The 16382-nt window shown below is 45.6% G+C and overlaps 2 protein-coding genes and 1 pseudogene across 2 annotated transcripts; 2 read left to right on the top strand and 1 right to left on the bottom strand.

The window, feature by feature from the left end:
- Positions 1-1634: 1634 nt before the first annotated feature.
- On the top strand, positions 1635-2237 carry LOC109745202 (uncharacterized). Its single transcript, XM_020304336.2, has one exon. The coding sequence runs from the start codon at positions 1635-1637 to the stop codon at positions 2217-2219; it is 585 nt and encodes a 194-aa protein (XP_020159925.1). The 3' UTR covers positions 2220-2237.
- Positions 2238-4815: 2578 nt separating this feature from the next.
- Positions 4816-6077, top strand: LOC109745190 (uncharacterized; annotated as a pseudogene).
- Positions 6078-14371: 8294 nt separating this feature from the next.
- On the bottom strand, positions 14372-15397 carry LOC109745189 (uncharacterized). The gene has a single exon (XM_020304321.4). The coding sequence runs from the start codon at positions 15395-15397 to the stop codon at positions 14675-14677; it is 723 nt and encodes a 240-aa protein (XP_020159910.1). The 3' UTR covers positions 14372-14674.
- Positions 15398-16382: the final 985 nt, after the last annotated feature.

The raw sequence follows: 16382 nt of genomic DNA, 5'->3' as shown, positions 1-16382 counted from the left end.
TAATTGACATCCTACTATTGTCAGGAAAACAACAACTGCAGACTTGGAAACGAGGGAGAATAGAACCCGGAAGTTAAGCGTGCTCAGGCTGGAGTAGTGAGAGGATGGGTGACCGTCCGGGAAGTTAGATGATTTGGAATGATGAGGGGTGATTAGAGATTAGAGGATAAATTGAGCAGTGATGAGGGGTGGTGATTAGAGATTAGAGGTTAAAATAATTCAGAAATTTGAAAATAAAAAAAAATAAAAAAATTCGCAAAGAAACCAGGTTTAGGGGGCTAAAACCCTAAACCTGCGGAGAAGGCCTTTAGTCCCGGTTAGCCACGAGAACCGGGACTAAAGGTCCTCCGCCCCGACGGACCCCTGGCGCCCACGTGGACGGGCCTTTAGTCCCGGTTAGCCACGAGAACCGGGACTAAAGCCTTTAGTCGCGGTTCGTAAGAGGCGCGACTAAAGGGGGTGGGGTCTTTTAGTCGCGCATACTTAGTCCCGGAAAAAAAAGCCTTTGCGAACCGGGACTAAAGGCCCATTTTCTACCAGTGGGATTAGCCATTTTTTCGGCAAAGCGTAACAGCATATTACTACCAAGATCATACCATTTACACAATGTGAACACCTAGTCAAGATATTTTGGATTCACACAGCCAAAAAGATTAAAAAAGAAGAATAAGGCAAAGAAAGCTGATGCGGCAAACCATGCACAGCAAATAATCCGATTTATTCTGAACAATCTGAAATAAGGAAATGTCAAATTAACCGCATCAATATGGACAATGACACACGCAAACATCAAGCTAGCTAGCCAAGTTTATACTAGCTAGTCATCGACTATGGCATATACAGTAAAAGATACGCATACGCAGAGATAAAGGAGATGTACCTTATGTACGTTATATAAAGTCTGACGACCAAGAATTAATCAACGGATGTGTAGCTGCTGCCTCCAGCAGCGGCGGCAATACGCACGTACATGTACTATAGTATATATGTGCACTTACCGATTTCGATTCTGAACTCTCAAGTCGTCTATCGGTAGCTTTGATTCCTACGCTTTCTTGCTTCGCATCATAAATGGCCACTACTTGTGCGAGACGTAAGATCATTGTCAACTCTAAGACGATCCCCAAGACGATCGAACAAGTACACTTGTGATCATGGGAGTAGCATATACAAACAGTCGAGATCTGCAGATAGTTTTAACTAGTCCAGGGGACTGCAAGATGACCCACAGCTTGCCATGATTGGTTAGCCTTCAAGCATCCATGAACGTGGTAAATTGGATTCCGCCATTTGGTGCAGCACCCACTAAAGGAATATGCCGATGTCAATGTCAATGATGAAAACTTCGAGGTCACCTCTGCAATGTCAACTGGAAGTTTTTTTCGAAAAGGATGTCAACTGGAAGTTAACTGTGATCATTAATGGATGCTGGCATGTGTCGACTGTCGACTGAACATGGATGCGATTAGCCTGCAGCCACCTTGACAGTTCTAAATCACCAACAGGCTATTAAGATATCCCCGCAGAAAAAGAAGAAGCATGCTAGTAAGATAAAAATCTATCGCCTCTAGCTCTATAGATAACCACCACATGGAAGCTTTCACTAGCAACCCACATCATCTCGGTCTCTCATAATGGCGGGCACAAAACTAGTAGTAACTCTTAGTTTTATTGTTCACTTGAGCATTGGATTAGGCAATGCTGCAAGGGTGGCTAGATATGCTAGTACCTACGGAACAGGTTATGGAGGAGGGGAGGGTGGGGGTGAAGTGAGTGGTGCTGGCTCAGGTTCCGGAGCTGGGTCTGGATCTGGCCAGAGTTCTAGCAGTGGTGTACATGCAAACGGTGCCGGTGGAGGCGGAGGGGGTGGTAGTAGCCAATACGGTGGCAATGGTTCTGGGAGGGGATCAGGTCTCGGTGCAGGCTATGGTCAGTATAGTGAAGGAAGAAATGGTGAAGTTGGTGGATTTTCTAGCACTGGCGGTACCGGCGGTGGCGATGGTGGAGGACAAGCGACCGGGGGTCAAGGATCTAGTGGCCATGGATCGGGCAAAGGTGTTGCATCCGGCTCTAGCGATGCCACTAATAACTACTACACTGGAAACAGTAATGCAGAGGCACATGCTAATACCATCGGTAGTGGCAGTGGATATGGCACAAATGGTGGTAGCGGTGGCGGTACCGGTGCTGGATCTGCGTTTGCCGATGCCAATCCTTAACTTGCTTTTACCATGTGAATCTGTATATGCATCCCAACCCGCTCTCTGTCGAGTGGGTACCATATAATTTTTATTAATGTGTTTGTACTTTCATGTTATTTGTTACAAGAAATGAAGGGCTTCCTAGTTCCGATAATATGTTAGTAAGATACGAGTACAGAGCTTAACTGGAGTAAGTAGCAGAATGAAAGTACCCAGAAAGCCTTCACAGAAGAAACAAATCGAATAACTTCTCAAAACACAACAAAGTACTTGAAGTAAATGGTTCAAGAAATTGTAACCCATAAGCTTGGCGAAGACACAACGTTTACCCAAGTTCATATGGAAGCAAATTCTTCTTACCGTGCTAGGCAAATTTTCTTTTTTAGATTCTTTTGAACCAAGCTAATCCCCTTTCTATGAAATGCATACAACGACCGAGAGAGGTTCATGGGACTGGAAAGGGAAGAAGCGATCCCAAGGCACCGCAGGGAAACCCACTAGAAGTGGTCGCAAAGTCGCAACTAGACACCTGCCATAGGACGGTAACCCTACGGCACCAAAATTCAGCTATCTACCAGCATAACCAACCGTTCACAATGGAGCACATCGCATTCCATTGAGCACTCAGTTTAGGGTTCAGCCTTCTCCTGAACATCTCATTCACAACAATCGAACAGCAAATTGCAGATTGCAAATGCTAACAAGCTGAGGGAAATTATCACATAAAGGTGGATTTATCTCCTAAAGGTTATTTCCATATCCTGGATATACTACCCAAATAAAATACTACTTTCCTGCCTAACATATAGATTTCATTTGTTTAGATTCACATCACATATTCGGTCGAAGCGCGTATATAATCATGATAGCGGAAATAGTTATAATTCTATGGAAATAAATTCGTATCAGATTGGAAGCAACATAGTTTGATTGATGGAAACAATCTTTTTTTTGTTAGATTGATGGAAACAATCTAACAATCCTCCATCTCAAAATATATATTTTCTTTTAATTTGGTAGTTTTTTTAACACAGTATAGACGCAAGCGTTCATATATACCCGCATTCACTTATCCATATGAACACACACATCCTGCCTCTATGAGCATCTCCGATCAGGGTGGGCACGGTCCGGGCCGGTCCCTGACCGAGCCGCCGGCGAACCGGACCGGACCTGACCAAGCAGCCTGGCGGTCCTCATTTCAGGGCCTAGACCGGCGGCGGGAAAGCCCGGGCCGGACCGAGAAGACCGGCAAGTGGAGATGTGGTAACCATGGCGGACGGCTGCGGGGCGAGGAGGAGGTGGTCGTGAGCTTCTGCGCAGCGACCATGGACGCGGTGAGGCACGGGAGCGAGCCGCCGCAGCCACGAACGACACACCGAAGGTAGCAGCAACGTGCGCGCCGTGGTCGTCCAGCGTGCCGGCGAAGTTCTCGGGCACTATCAAGAACGCGCGCCAGGATCTTCCGGGAAGCAGAAGCCCACGACCAGCCCTTTTGTTGTTTTGCCTTCTTGATTTTTTAGCCGCATGCAAATATGGTAACACGTGCATGAGCCCATAAATTTTTGTGGGCTAGCCTTCCGTAATTAGTGGATCAAGATTGACGTGGAGGTGTGTCATATTCGTGCTCGTAGTGGACGCAGATGACGCGTCTTTCATTAGTCGTGGGATGAGAGTCAGATCTGAGCCCATATTTCTCGTTCTTTGGGTATCTACTCCGTTGAATAAAAGGAAAAGGAAACTGTAGAAAAACAACCCAACGGAAGTCCTATTCCTACGATACGAAGTACTTTTATCTAAAATCGTGGGCGTAGTGGACGGAGAAGAAGCATGAATTTCGCTAGTCGTGGGATGGCAGCGGATCAGATCGAGCCCATATTCCTCGTTCTTTCTGTTTCTGCTCCATAAATAAAATCGTGAAGAAATAACCACCTCGAATAAATCGTGAAGATAACCGTCGATTGTGCCTCGCGTGAGTTTAATGGTGCATAAGAAACTGCCGTGTTGTTTCGGTCCAATCGAGTTAACCGGGCCAAGACCGGACCGGACTGGTCGATTTTCGGGCCGAAATTCACAGTTCGGACCGGCCAATTTTTTCAGCAGGCCAGGACCGATCGGTCCGGTCCAGAGCGGTCCACGAACGGGCCAAAAAGCCCGCTCGGTACGTCCAGCCTGAATCTCCGAGAGGCTGAGCCAATTTTCTTGTAAAACAAATACTATATTAAGCTGAAACAAGTTTTCCTGTCAACGGAAACACGATGCAAATAATTACAGTAGCTGCTATCTGATGGAAGGAAATATCACACACCCGTTGCAAAAAAAAAGAAGATGGAAATATCACACACATGAAAAGAAATTTGAATAATATTGGATCCAATTTCTTAATGAAAAAATCAGGAATTATATATACCATAAGATACCACGTAAAGTTGATATGGGGAGTAGGTAACTGCTAGTCCAACTTAGAGTTAATCCCGGACTAGGTAACGTGCAAACCACGAAAAGTGATCGCCGACGCAGGATGCGGGAGAGACGGCTATTAGGCTTGATCTGATCGACCAGGCACACACGCCTTGCCCGGGATTGAGCTTCCTCCTGGAGCTATCCGTCAACCATGGCAGGCGGTGGCCGCAGTGGCACCAGCTTGAGGACACTAACTGCAAGAGGGCGGCGGCAGACGACAGCTTGGCTGCCGTTAGACGTGGTAGTGAACATCGCGGCGCGCACCGATCCGGTCACTCTCGTGCGCTGCGCCACGACGTGCGTGGACATGCACCGCCGTGTCAAGGACTACATTGGCGTCCACGGCCGCCTCCACCTCCGGCACAGCGACCACTTCGTGCCGCCCCTTCTGTGAGGCCACCTGATCCACATGTACATGGACCACGACATGTTCCTGGCGGACACCACAGCGATGGACGCTACCACGCTGGGCAAGGCCACTGGCGTGTACGACTTCCCCCACGCGTCGTACAACGGCCTTGTTCTCACCCGCGTGGCCCGAAAGCTTTGCGTGTGGGACCCGGCCACCGGCCAGAGCCAGACTCTACCATCTAAACTGACATTCCCTGTGGGTGTGGTGGGTAGAACACAATGCTGTGCTATGACAAATTATGTCTTGCTCGTCGGAGACGATGATGATGAGGGTGCGACCGCCCTCGGCCGGCAATTCCATGTGGTCATGGCATACCTAGAGCTGTCACAATACCACCGCTATGTGCACTTCCAGACCTTTTCGTCGGAGGATGGCGCGTGGGGCCGCTATACCAAGATCCGGGCTCATAAACTGCAAGGCAGGAACTTGGAACGACGTCTCGACAGAGCCCTGGTCGTCGGCGACGTTGCTCATTGGTTGTGCTTGACCGACAAAGGGGACTACGTCCTCAAGCTCCATGTTAGAGTGTCACAGGTCACAGTGACGCTGCTCCCGGAGAGCCTCCCTCATGGCAGGTTGTCCCACAAACTCTTGGCGACATCGTCAGCAGGCGGGGGCTTGGTCGTGCTTGTTGCGGATGGCGAGAAGGTATCAGCTTGGGCGCAATTGAAGCAAACGGCCAAGTTGCAGCCACGGCCACGGGTGGTGATCGAGACAGAGGCAATCTTGCAGTTACTTGATGAGGTAGGCGTAAGAAGGCCACCGCCGACTCCATGCCCAGTCATGCTTGAACTAAAACTATTGTGGTTCGCCGAGAGTAGTGGCACTGTGCTCATCAACGTGCTCAAAACATGTCAACCATCGGGTATTTCTGGCTCGACCTACGGTCATCGAAAATCGGGAGGTGGTTCTCGGATCCTAGGGTTGAGTACGGGAACGCGAATATGCCCTATGAGATGAATTTGGCGGCTTGGGTGCCAACGTTCAGTAGCACTTTGTGATTCATTCGTTTTCGTTTCTAGTTTCAACTTCATGAAAATGTGTATCTGCATACTCCGATTTTTCCACAACTATGGAAGCACTCGTGCACAACTTTGTGCAGATTTTTTTATTTTTGTAATTTTATTGTCGCCTTCGTTGGCGAGTTGTTGTTTCGGCGTAATTGTAGCTCTATGGTTTTGGTAGTTTTCTTTGCTATCAAGGAAGAGTTGGTGTTTGAGCGTTGTTATGGAAAATTGATAAGGTGTTCAGGACCTTGTTTGTGTTGGCTCTGGAATGTGATATACCAGCTCCTGAATGTTCTTTAAGCATTTAATTATTGGGGAAGTTAAATGAAAATTTATCTCTTTGTTATAGTTGTGTATTAGGCAAGACGAGAAGGTCCCGCCGGCTCCATGATGGCAGTGGTCACCGAAAGGTCATCGGAACAGTTCATCTCTCCAGATCTGGTGGTTGACCTTGGCAGTGAGTTGCAAACTATGGATGATGGCCTGACGCAGAGGAATCGTTGTGCATCGGAGGTGGGTCTTACGTCTCATGTAGATGCTGGGATCGCGAAAAAGTGGTGGCGACAATGCATGAGTGACTTCGATGGTGGTGCTACTCGAGCACCCATACTTGAGCTCCGGGGTGAAAGCCTAGGTTTGTCTGAGTTGGTTATACCTGGCAATGGCGATGTTTTGTTGACATCATTACCTTGTTGAAGGCATTGCTCGGATATACCCGGTCTGATTATTCATGGTGAAAACCTAGATTCTGGCCTCGATGGTTGGATCCGGTGACGGCGGCGCTCGAGCATCGCACCCTTCCTGTAGGTGACACTGCTGAAGAACCTCGTCGTCCGTGTGGTGTCATGAGATGGTTGGTGTGAATATGGCCATTGATGTAGTTTGCGGATCGCAGATCTGATTGCTACTGGGTTTTTTCTCTATCGCCTAAGCATGGCTTTGGTTTTATATGACTTTGCTAGTTCCTAGAGCGTTTGTGTGTTGTTGTTGGCTGTGTGTATCCTAGTTATGCAGAAGTTGGGTTTGTACTCATCGTGTTTGTATCCTCTTAATGCTTCATTTTGAGTAAATAAAATCTACCCTTTGTCGAAATAGTACACAAGAGGTTTTGAACACTTTCTATTTTATTAGGCCCTTCCTAGTGCTCCACATAAGCCAAACAATGACATGGCACAGTAATTAAGAAGGAGAGAGAGCACTTTGGTGGATCCCTGAAAGAACCAATGCCAAACACGTGAATCTAGACAAAACACTTAAATGAAAGAAGCTGATCAATCTATGGAAGAGTTTAGGTGCTAAATTATTAAATAAAGTGAGCTTAGTAACTACAAGTTAAGCACATATGCATTGGGGAGTTGAGTTGCTAAGCTATTTAATGCACTTAGCATCTCATCTAAACACTTTTGCATTGAAAGAGGTATTACAGAGAAGGCAGCTTTTATGATCGACAGGCCTACGCTTAGCCAGGTTGTCTCCTTTGAGCAATTTGTTATGTGCTACAAGCCACATGAAAACAAGAAAGACCTGCAGGTATATTCACCAGAATTCTCATACATCCACATAGGTTTGTCCGCCTTTACAGAGCGGAAATTTTGCTAAAGGGCAAAACAAGTTCATCACGCAATCTTAATATCCTTGCCTAATTTAGTAGCATAATCACAGTGAGACAGTACACATGTACTAGCAGTGAAGCAAACGATATTTTTCAGGATCAACTCAGAATACTCTATCCCACGCAAGTGAACTTCAGTGTTGTCTATTTTTTGTCTGTTTGGATCGGCCAGGTGGACATTATTGTCTTGCGTCCCTATGCCCGTAGGTGCCACGAACGGGCCAAACACATTTCACACAGTGCACATAAAAAAACTTAAATTAGCACTAAAAAAGACATAAAAATAATTTAAACTTAAACTTAAATTTAAAATATATAACTAAGTCCAAAAGTCCTCGTCGCCATATATCAAACTTAAACTTAAACATAAGAAAACATAAATCAACCCTAGATCTTCTTCTAGTCCTGGACGACTTTCTCATCCACGGTGAGATCAATGAAGGGCGGCGGCTGCCACTGGTGAGCGGGCAGTGCGTGCGGCGGCTCTGACAGTACCTGACGTGGCGGTGACCACGTCTCCGCACCCACCCACACGGCCGGGGCATACATGTACTCCGGCGTGATGGGCATGCTCGACGTCCACGACCAGGGACTGCCCAACCAACGCCGGGTTCTAGACAGGTTCCGCATCCACCTCCTCCTGCTCGACAACCCCTTCCCCTGACTTGGGGATGGCGACATCATCGGTGGCCGAAAGCACGAGTTGCAAGTCGAGGCTGTCCCACTCCTTGAACTCCTAGAGCCGCGAGTCCTCCAGTGCCTTCAGGTATGCGATGTCCATCTCTTCATCTGCTTCTAGTGATGGCGGCGGGGATGGTGTGGGTTCACACGCGCGCACCCATACACGCGCACACGAACGGGAGGACTGGCCAGGACTGAAGGCACAAGCATACGCTCCAGGTTGAGGTGCCACCCATCCGGTAGAGCTCGAGGAGACAAGTCCACCATGGGGATGTCTCCGGTGCCATGCCATCCTTACTTGAACAGACTGATTTTCAAATCCATCCCCAATCACAGGATGGATCGCCTCGTTGGGAAGGATCTGAAGATTCTTTTATTCAACAACACCAGCACCGCCGCCGAAGCCAAGACTATGAATGACCAAAAAACCTAAGCTTCTAGGGTCTGGAACTCAAAGTTACATGATCCGCAGACGTAGATCCATCGACCCCCTCACCACCGACGACCGAGGTCGCCGACGGAGGGGAGCCGCCGACTCCGGCAGGGGAAGGACCTTGTGGCGGGCTAAGGCGCCCTTTTCATTCTTCTCCCGGAAGAAAGAAAAGCTAGATGCGTGGACACTTGCATGTTCAAAAAGGAACTTCTGTATGTTAAGGTCTGACGACCGCATCGGCACATACGTACATACATGTACCATTGTACTCCCTCTGTTCCCTAATATAAGATCTTTTAGCTATTTCAAAATGATGAATACATACATACTAAAATTAGTGAGCATACATGCTAAAATATGTCTAGATACATATGAATGAAGAAAAAGCTAAAAGGTCTCATATTAGGGAACGAAGGGAGTATATCCTAGTGAGCAAGCGCGCTCTGCCGCGTCGGGAAGTTACCCAGATATTTGGTTGGCTGTTTTTAAAACGGAAGGATTGTTGCCTATATATTATTTCAGTTCCACAGAATATTTAGTTGTCCATCACTTTAATGAGCTGGTTTACTTAACAAATGGGGCATATTCTTTGATAGAAAAGATGGCACATTGATAGGTGAACAACACCACAATAATTCATTTTTAGAGAGCAAAATATACGAGATCTACTGTCATTGTCGGAAACAAATGTTCACTGCCGTTGTCTTAAAGAGAAATTCTCGTATGAAACTGAAATTATAATATTATATGCATAATTTAGCAAGTTATCAGCATGTTTGGCAGCTTTCGAACGGAATGCTTGCTCACAAGAAGTCAAGAAGTACCACAGTTTGTAGAATTCAGCCATTTCTGCATTAGTGTAGCCTCAAAATCAGAAAAAGAATAAATATTTCCAACATGAATGTGTACAATTAATCTTAACCAAAGAACAAAAAGAATCTTCACAAGGTCCAGTGTGGCAAATCATGTCTACAGTTCTCAAATAAGACATCGCGATATCATCACCGACTTGTTTTTCCAGCCATACATTAGAAATTCCATCCATTAGCATTTGAAAACATGACTCATCGATTACCTCACCTCATCAAATCATCATGACACCTTGTAGCCTGCATGGTCAAGCAGTACACCTTCCGGTGGCAATAACAATTTCTGGATAAGATTAAGGATAAATTAGCATCCTGATCTTTTCTAGAAATTAAATAAAATATGATTCCTTGGTCTTCAAAGAAAATTGAAGTCCTTTTTCATAATTCCAATAAGAAACAACTTTATTTGTAGAAAGTAAGCAAGGCAAGCAACTCAGCTAAATGGATGTGGTATATACATGAATACATACGTAGCAAAAGGAATTCATATATGCATGGGACATGGGTACAACTCAAAAAAATATTTATGCATATTTCGCATACATAACTAAAGTTAATGATCATCTTATGCAAAAATAATCACTAATTAATTAAATCGATGCATCCAAGATTATACCGCTTGTCTGATACAACTTGCTTCCCCGGGGCCGCTGCTTCCTTGCCATGCCACCGAAGGGCAAGGGTGCCGCTGGATTCAAAGGGGTGCACCACCGGCTGGCAACTTTGGCGTTGAGTTTCAACACGCCGGCCGGAGGTACTGGCTCGACACGTACTCGACGGCCGACCTCACCACCTGCGCGTACGACGTTGCCTTGTGGAGGCTCGGTCTCCCCCGCTCGAAGCTCAATTTCCTGGAGATTAAGTCTCGGGTGGATGTGGAGCTTGTCGGCCCGCCGGTGACGATCGAGTCGAGACCCGATCATGCCAACTTCTAGCATTGTCGTCGACGAGCCAAATAACATCCGATAGAGTGATAGGTGGCCATGGCGGTGTTTGGTAGTGCACTTCCGTAGTATGTGCAAGCCCAGTTGGAGTTCTACTGGAAGAGGGACGCTGAGAAGCGCAAGAACGATGACGAGGCAGTGCCTTCATCGTCACAGGGAAAGAAGAAGAAGAATGCGGGACCCATCACTAGGCAGTAGGACCAATTTTTTTTTATGATGACTCAAAAAGACAAATCAATAGGCAAGCACATGGGCCGGCCCATGTAATGATTTTTCTTCTGGGTTTCTTAGTAGTTTTTCTCTGATTTTTTGGACATTTTTATTTTTCTGTTTTATTTTTTCTTCAGTCTGTCATCAGATTTTTTTTACCATCTAATTGTAGTTTGTTCTCTCTTTTCCTATGTTTTTTGATACTTTTTTTTCTCTTTCTAGTCTTCTTTCTGCTATCTCTTCTTTCTAATACATAAAAAGAAATCACGAACATTTACGAAATCGCAACTACTTTTTAAAATTTCTGAACACCTTAATAGTACATGAAATAGTAAATTCATTAGTTTTTAGAAATTTGGTCATACTAATTTTAAGAAAAATCACATTTTAAAAATTTATGAACACTTTTAACTTGTGTGAACATTTTAAATTTACATATAGTTTTATAAAATCCAAGAATATCAAAAACAAATTTGAATATTACAGAATCTTTTCTTATAAAAATTTTTGTGGGTATTTTTAAAACATTCCATTCATTAAAAAGGGAAAACAACTATATTGTGGAAAATAAAAAATTAACATGTATTTAGAAAAATGTGCATAGCGAATAAAAGTTGTTCATCATGTATTCTATAAATCATCATTGTGGATTTTTAGGTAACCCCATATTTGGAAGATGTTCATCACGTATTTAGAAAAATTATATTAAGGTCCCTGGACCACCAGACGACCACTGTTGCCGGCAGAACAAGCCGATGACAGGCCCATGTCGCTGCTCATTTACTGGAGTCACTCTGACCTTATCGATGTTACCCGGGAATTCTTTGCGCATGCGCCCCTAAGTTGCAATTATCGAAACTGAACGACTGAATTGATCAGAAGCACTTGATACCAAATCTCGTCGTCTTGCACACGCGACAAGAAACCCTAACCTCACCACTCCGAGGAGATGAAAATAATCTACTCTGGAGCTTCGTCGATTCTGTCCCGACAGACAAACTCAAGGGGGATAGGAAATAGAAAACCAGTTCGAAGATGAACGACTGCCATCCGCCACAAAGCCGCCCCTGCAAGGATGAAAGAAACCATATCCTTCCAAGGCACCGGGACTCCCGACTCCGCCGCCAGAGTGTAATGATCCCGATTGATGGCAAGGGCCAATCAATCACATATACAGCCACTCCTCAATTATCTCACAAGAACTAGGGACCGATACATGGATTTAGATGACTTTGGAAGAGGAGTATTAGCATGTAAGGTTGGGAAAGTGTTCAGGTTACAACTAGATACACGAATGACTGAAACTATGTCCGGTCTACAGTCTCTTGTCTCCCTGTATATTGCCCAGTTTTTTTCTCCTTATGGGCCGCACGCGAGCTCCAGGCCCAACCCAAGTAACAGCTCCATCAGCATGTCAGGCTGTGACACAGAGCGACTGATAGAGGGGAGGCGAGTCCATAGGATCGCCGACGTAGCCTGGAGCGAACGAAGCTTCACCCTCACTACTGCCACTTTAGGTGAAGGAATGAATAGATCAGTTCTACGCCTTACCAAGTTTACCGGCCTGCTTTTACAGTTTCACTAGTTGAATGGCCATGCATTGCCACTCAATATACAAAAAACATAGTGATTCAAATTATGCGAATCTTCTAATGGATAACCATTGACTCATTAGTTAAGAAATGCTAATAGTTTTCTAGAAAAAAAAAGTTTTATGTCATAATGCACATGGAAAGATCATGCACATTGATTTGTTTCAGGCACCTAAAGAGAAAACGTCCATGAACAAGGCTAGCTCGCAGTTGGCTTTGGCATCTTGCTAGCCAAGAGCATCCAGAAGAATAATTCATCCTTCATGGTGCACTTGTCTGTGAAATCCAACCGAAGGTCAGTTCTCTGAAGAACATCTCTAGAACCGAGAACAAGAATATTTTGGAGGACCCCCACACGCAAATCCACTCATCTGAGCCGCTCCCCTGTCAATTAACGCTTTCAGAGACAACCTGAAGTTGTCATATTTCCATTCTCGCTTGTATCGTCAGTGGTAGACTGAAAATTAGCTGAAGGTTGCTGGACAGCAGAAAATTATGAACTAAGACTGAGATATCCTTCTCGATATCAAAGGAGAAAGCAGGTAGGTATTTAGCAGCCAGGATTTCCTCCGAAAACATTGAAGACCCAAATGGAACCACGAACACATGGACACTCCTAGCTGCTGCAACTAGATCTTTAAGTTAAGATACATTAGAATCACATGGAATAGAAGCTCGGATGGCTATAAGACTGTGATACTCAATTTCGTCGGAAGGATATATTCCATTTCTGCAGCATGCTAGCAGCAGCTAGAGTGTCGAAGTTAAAAGTTGAAGGCAAAGCGAAATATTTCCGATGGATGACAAATATGGACTGCATCACTTGCCAAACATGACATTCAGGTATGGTTAGACTCAAAGTTGATGCAACATTCGACGAAGATCCAATCATGTGTCAAATTTTGTCATTGTCAAAGAGCAGGGACAACGGTATCTCCATGGGTGCTCGCAACAATCGATTTGACCGTGTTGTTGATGCCGGATCAGACGAGACATGGTTCCTTGCTGCTACCACTGGATCTTTCTGTTGAGATACATTAGAATCATTTAGAAATTGGGAATAGAATCTCAGGTGTCTGGGAAGACTATACTGTATGATACTCATTTCGTCGGAAGCATATATTCCACTACCGCGGCTTGCTATCAAGAGTGTGGAAGTTACTTTAGCTGCACAATTAATCTAATTTCATTGAGGACCACAAGGCTTTGATCAAATGAAGAAGGTAGCAACTTCCAGCTATATTGCTAGATAGATATATAGTTAGTTCTTTTCTAGAGTACATGAACACAGTAGAAAAGCACTTATTGCTGGTTATTTGTTTGTAAAGTGTATGGTTGCGTAATACTACATACTAATACTTGTGATTGCCTCTAGTCCTCAATCGATCTACATATGCAAACAAACAAAAGCCACTGGTAACTCCAAGTCTCCAAACATCCATGTTTTAATTTCCCAAACACATACACAAAAAAATAAGATGCCGCAAAAAGCAAGAATACCATACATGGGAGCACCTGATTCCCAGTTACATAATGACCTGATCGATCCAGTACAAGATTTCAACTTTGGTTCACTGTAAACACAGCAGAAATCAGCAGATGTAATAATTATATCGAGATGAAATTGCAAAGTTGTACTGGCAGTCTCATACAGAAGGGAAGCATATAGTTAAGCCTGGCTGGTTCATAATGTGCACTCATGATATAGCATGAGAAAACAGAGATGCGGCTATAATTCTCACCTGGTCAATTAATTCCATCCAAAATGAAAACAAGAGACACAATAATGGTACATGCCACAGCTGATCACTTGCCAAGCAAAAGGATGTGTTTGGCGATTACAGCGGAATCTGCAGGTCATCTCATTCTTCGTTTCTCTCCCTCAAAAAAAGAAATCTCATTCTTAATTGTCCTTATGCAATACCATTTGAAACTGCTAGTAGTTGATTTAGCTGCACACAATTCCATTGAGAGAACCAAAAAGCTCTGATTAAATGAACAGTGTACCGCATACAGTGTATGGCCTGAAGTTTTTGGAGGATGCTTCTGGTTCCTTTTTGCTCAGAGAATATATATATATGAACATTTGAAAAATGATTAATCGCTAGTAAGGAAAAATCATCGATCTAATTGCAAACCATTCTAACTAATTCACTACGAGATAAACCTTGGGGTGCCTGACATTTTCATACAGTTTATGTAACAAAAGTTATCTAAAGGAATAACTCCGCTAATTTTCCCATCGTTGTGCTATTTCTTCCCTGCCGCGGCACTTCGGGACTCTCTCCTTCTAGCCTGGATCTGACGGACACATTCGGCAACCAAGACACTAAAATCCGGGGAGATTTGACCGGTGGGAGGTGGATTAAAGCCAACTATCTTGTAAGCTTGTGATATCATCTTCTGAGATCTTTGCAAGTGAACATTGCAGAGGGAGGGAACTGATGCTTTCAGGATGGGCGTGTTGTGAGTACTTTTCCCAGTCTGTGCACCACTCTTGATCATGATGTGGCCGCAGCCCTTGTAGAGTACCTGATTGGGATCGGAGAGGATGTGATAGTGGCAGTACTTGGCCATGGCCATCGCCCGCACCTTGCACCCCGTGATCCCGCACTTCTTCCTCCTCGGCACCGCCGCCGGCCCAGGCTTCGCCTCCGGGCCAGCGGCCGGCTGCTCGGCCTCGAGCGGGCTGCAGCCGAGCTCCCAAACGTACTGCCGGTGCCGCGCGCGCACCTCCTCTGCCATGGCCCAGTACAGCCGGCGGTACGCGGCAAGTAGCCGAGAGGCGCGGCGCCGCCTCCGGCGCAGCACCTCCTCCCGCGTGAGCGCCTCCGCCGTGGCCTCCATCTCTGGCGACGGCGGGCCGCTGGGGGAGCGAGGGTTTCGCGTCACCACAGCTGCTGCCTTCACCTTGGGTACCGGCGCCGGCGCATCTAGGTTGGTCATGGCATGCGGCTGGTAGGAGGAGGTCATGGCGTGCGCCGAGATTGTCGCCGGATCTGGGGAAAGCGGAGGATGGATGGCTCGGGCCGAGAGGGGATAAACCACGCACGCGAACACTACTGAAGTTGGAAAACCAGCCCACGCACGAGCGTAAAAAACCAAACCGGCCCATTAATATATACCATTCTCCTTTCCCAATTATTTTCTTCAAACAGTGAAGGTGAGCAGAAGTCGTCGTCTAAACTATGGAAGATAGATGTTACCTCCAAAGTTAAATGTTTCTCATAGAGGTTGGCCCAAGTATCTATCTCAACAACTGCTCTTCTCCATCATCGGAATATGTCTTTGGTGACATCGTGTACTGTGTGACAATGAGGACTTTTGGCAGCATTCTCTATAGCATTGTAATGCGACTTCGTATGTATGGGCTCTTCAAGATACTGAGCTTGTGGATTCTGTGAATAGGGTCACGGAACCGAATGCAGAGTGATGGGTCTTTGAGTTGCTGGAGGCCCTCCCCTCTTCTGAATTCATCCAGGTGCTAGTCACCTTATGGGCAATTTGGTTCGCTCGGCGGCAAGCTCTCCATGAATATATTTTTCAATGCCCGCATGCTACACATAGTTTTGTCATGAGATACATACATGAGCTTGAAGAATGCAAACCGAAGTCATCTCCTGCAATACGTCCGACACCTCCTAACATAGCAAGGCTTAGATGGATACCACCTCCTTAGGGGATGACCAAGATCAGAGTCGACGGGGCATTGTCAAGGGCCACCAACGAAGGTGCGTTCAGCACCGTGTGCAGGGATTCATCAGGTGCTTACCTTAGATCTTCAGTTATGAGATGTTTGGGTGTAACGGATCCGGCAATGCTCGAAGCATTGGCCTGCCGTGAGCCTCTAACATAGCTATGGATCTTTCACTTTCACATGAAATCATAGCCTCTGATTGCCAAGGTGTTGTGAAGGACATAAATCAAGGTACAAGAAGGACATATGCCAGTTTATAAA

This window comes from Aegilops tauschii, chromosome 6 (genome assembly GCF_002575655.3).
Source record: "Aegilops tauschii subsp. strangulata cultivar AL8/78 chromosome 6, Aet v6.0, whole genome shotgun sequence".
NCBI lineage: Eukaryota > Viridiplantae > Streptophyta > Magnoliopsida > Poales > Poaceae > Aegilops > Aegilops tauschii.
Note: the sequence above shows the minus strand (reverse complement) of the source record. Positions and strands in the feature narration are given on the sequence as shown.

What these genes read in the sequence shown, in the direction of transcription:
- LOC109745202 (XM_020304336.2), top strand. Translation starts at nt 1,635, where the DNA reads ATGGCGGGCACAAAACTAGTAGTAACTCTTAGTTTTATTGTTCACTTG.
- LOC109745189 (XM_020304321.4), bottom strand. Translation starts at nt 15,397, where the DNA reads ATGACCTCCTCCTACCAGCCGCATGCCATGACCAACCTAGATGCGCCG.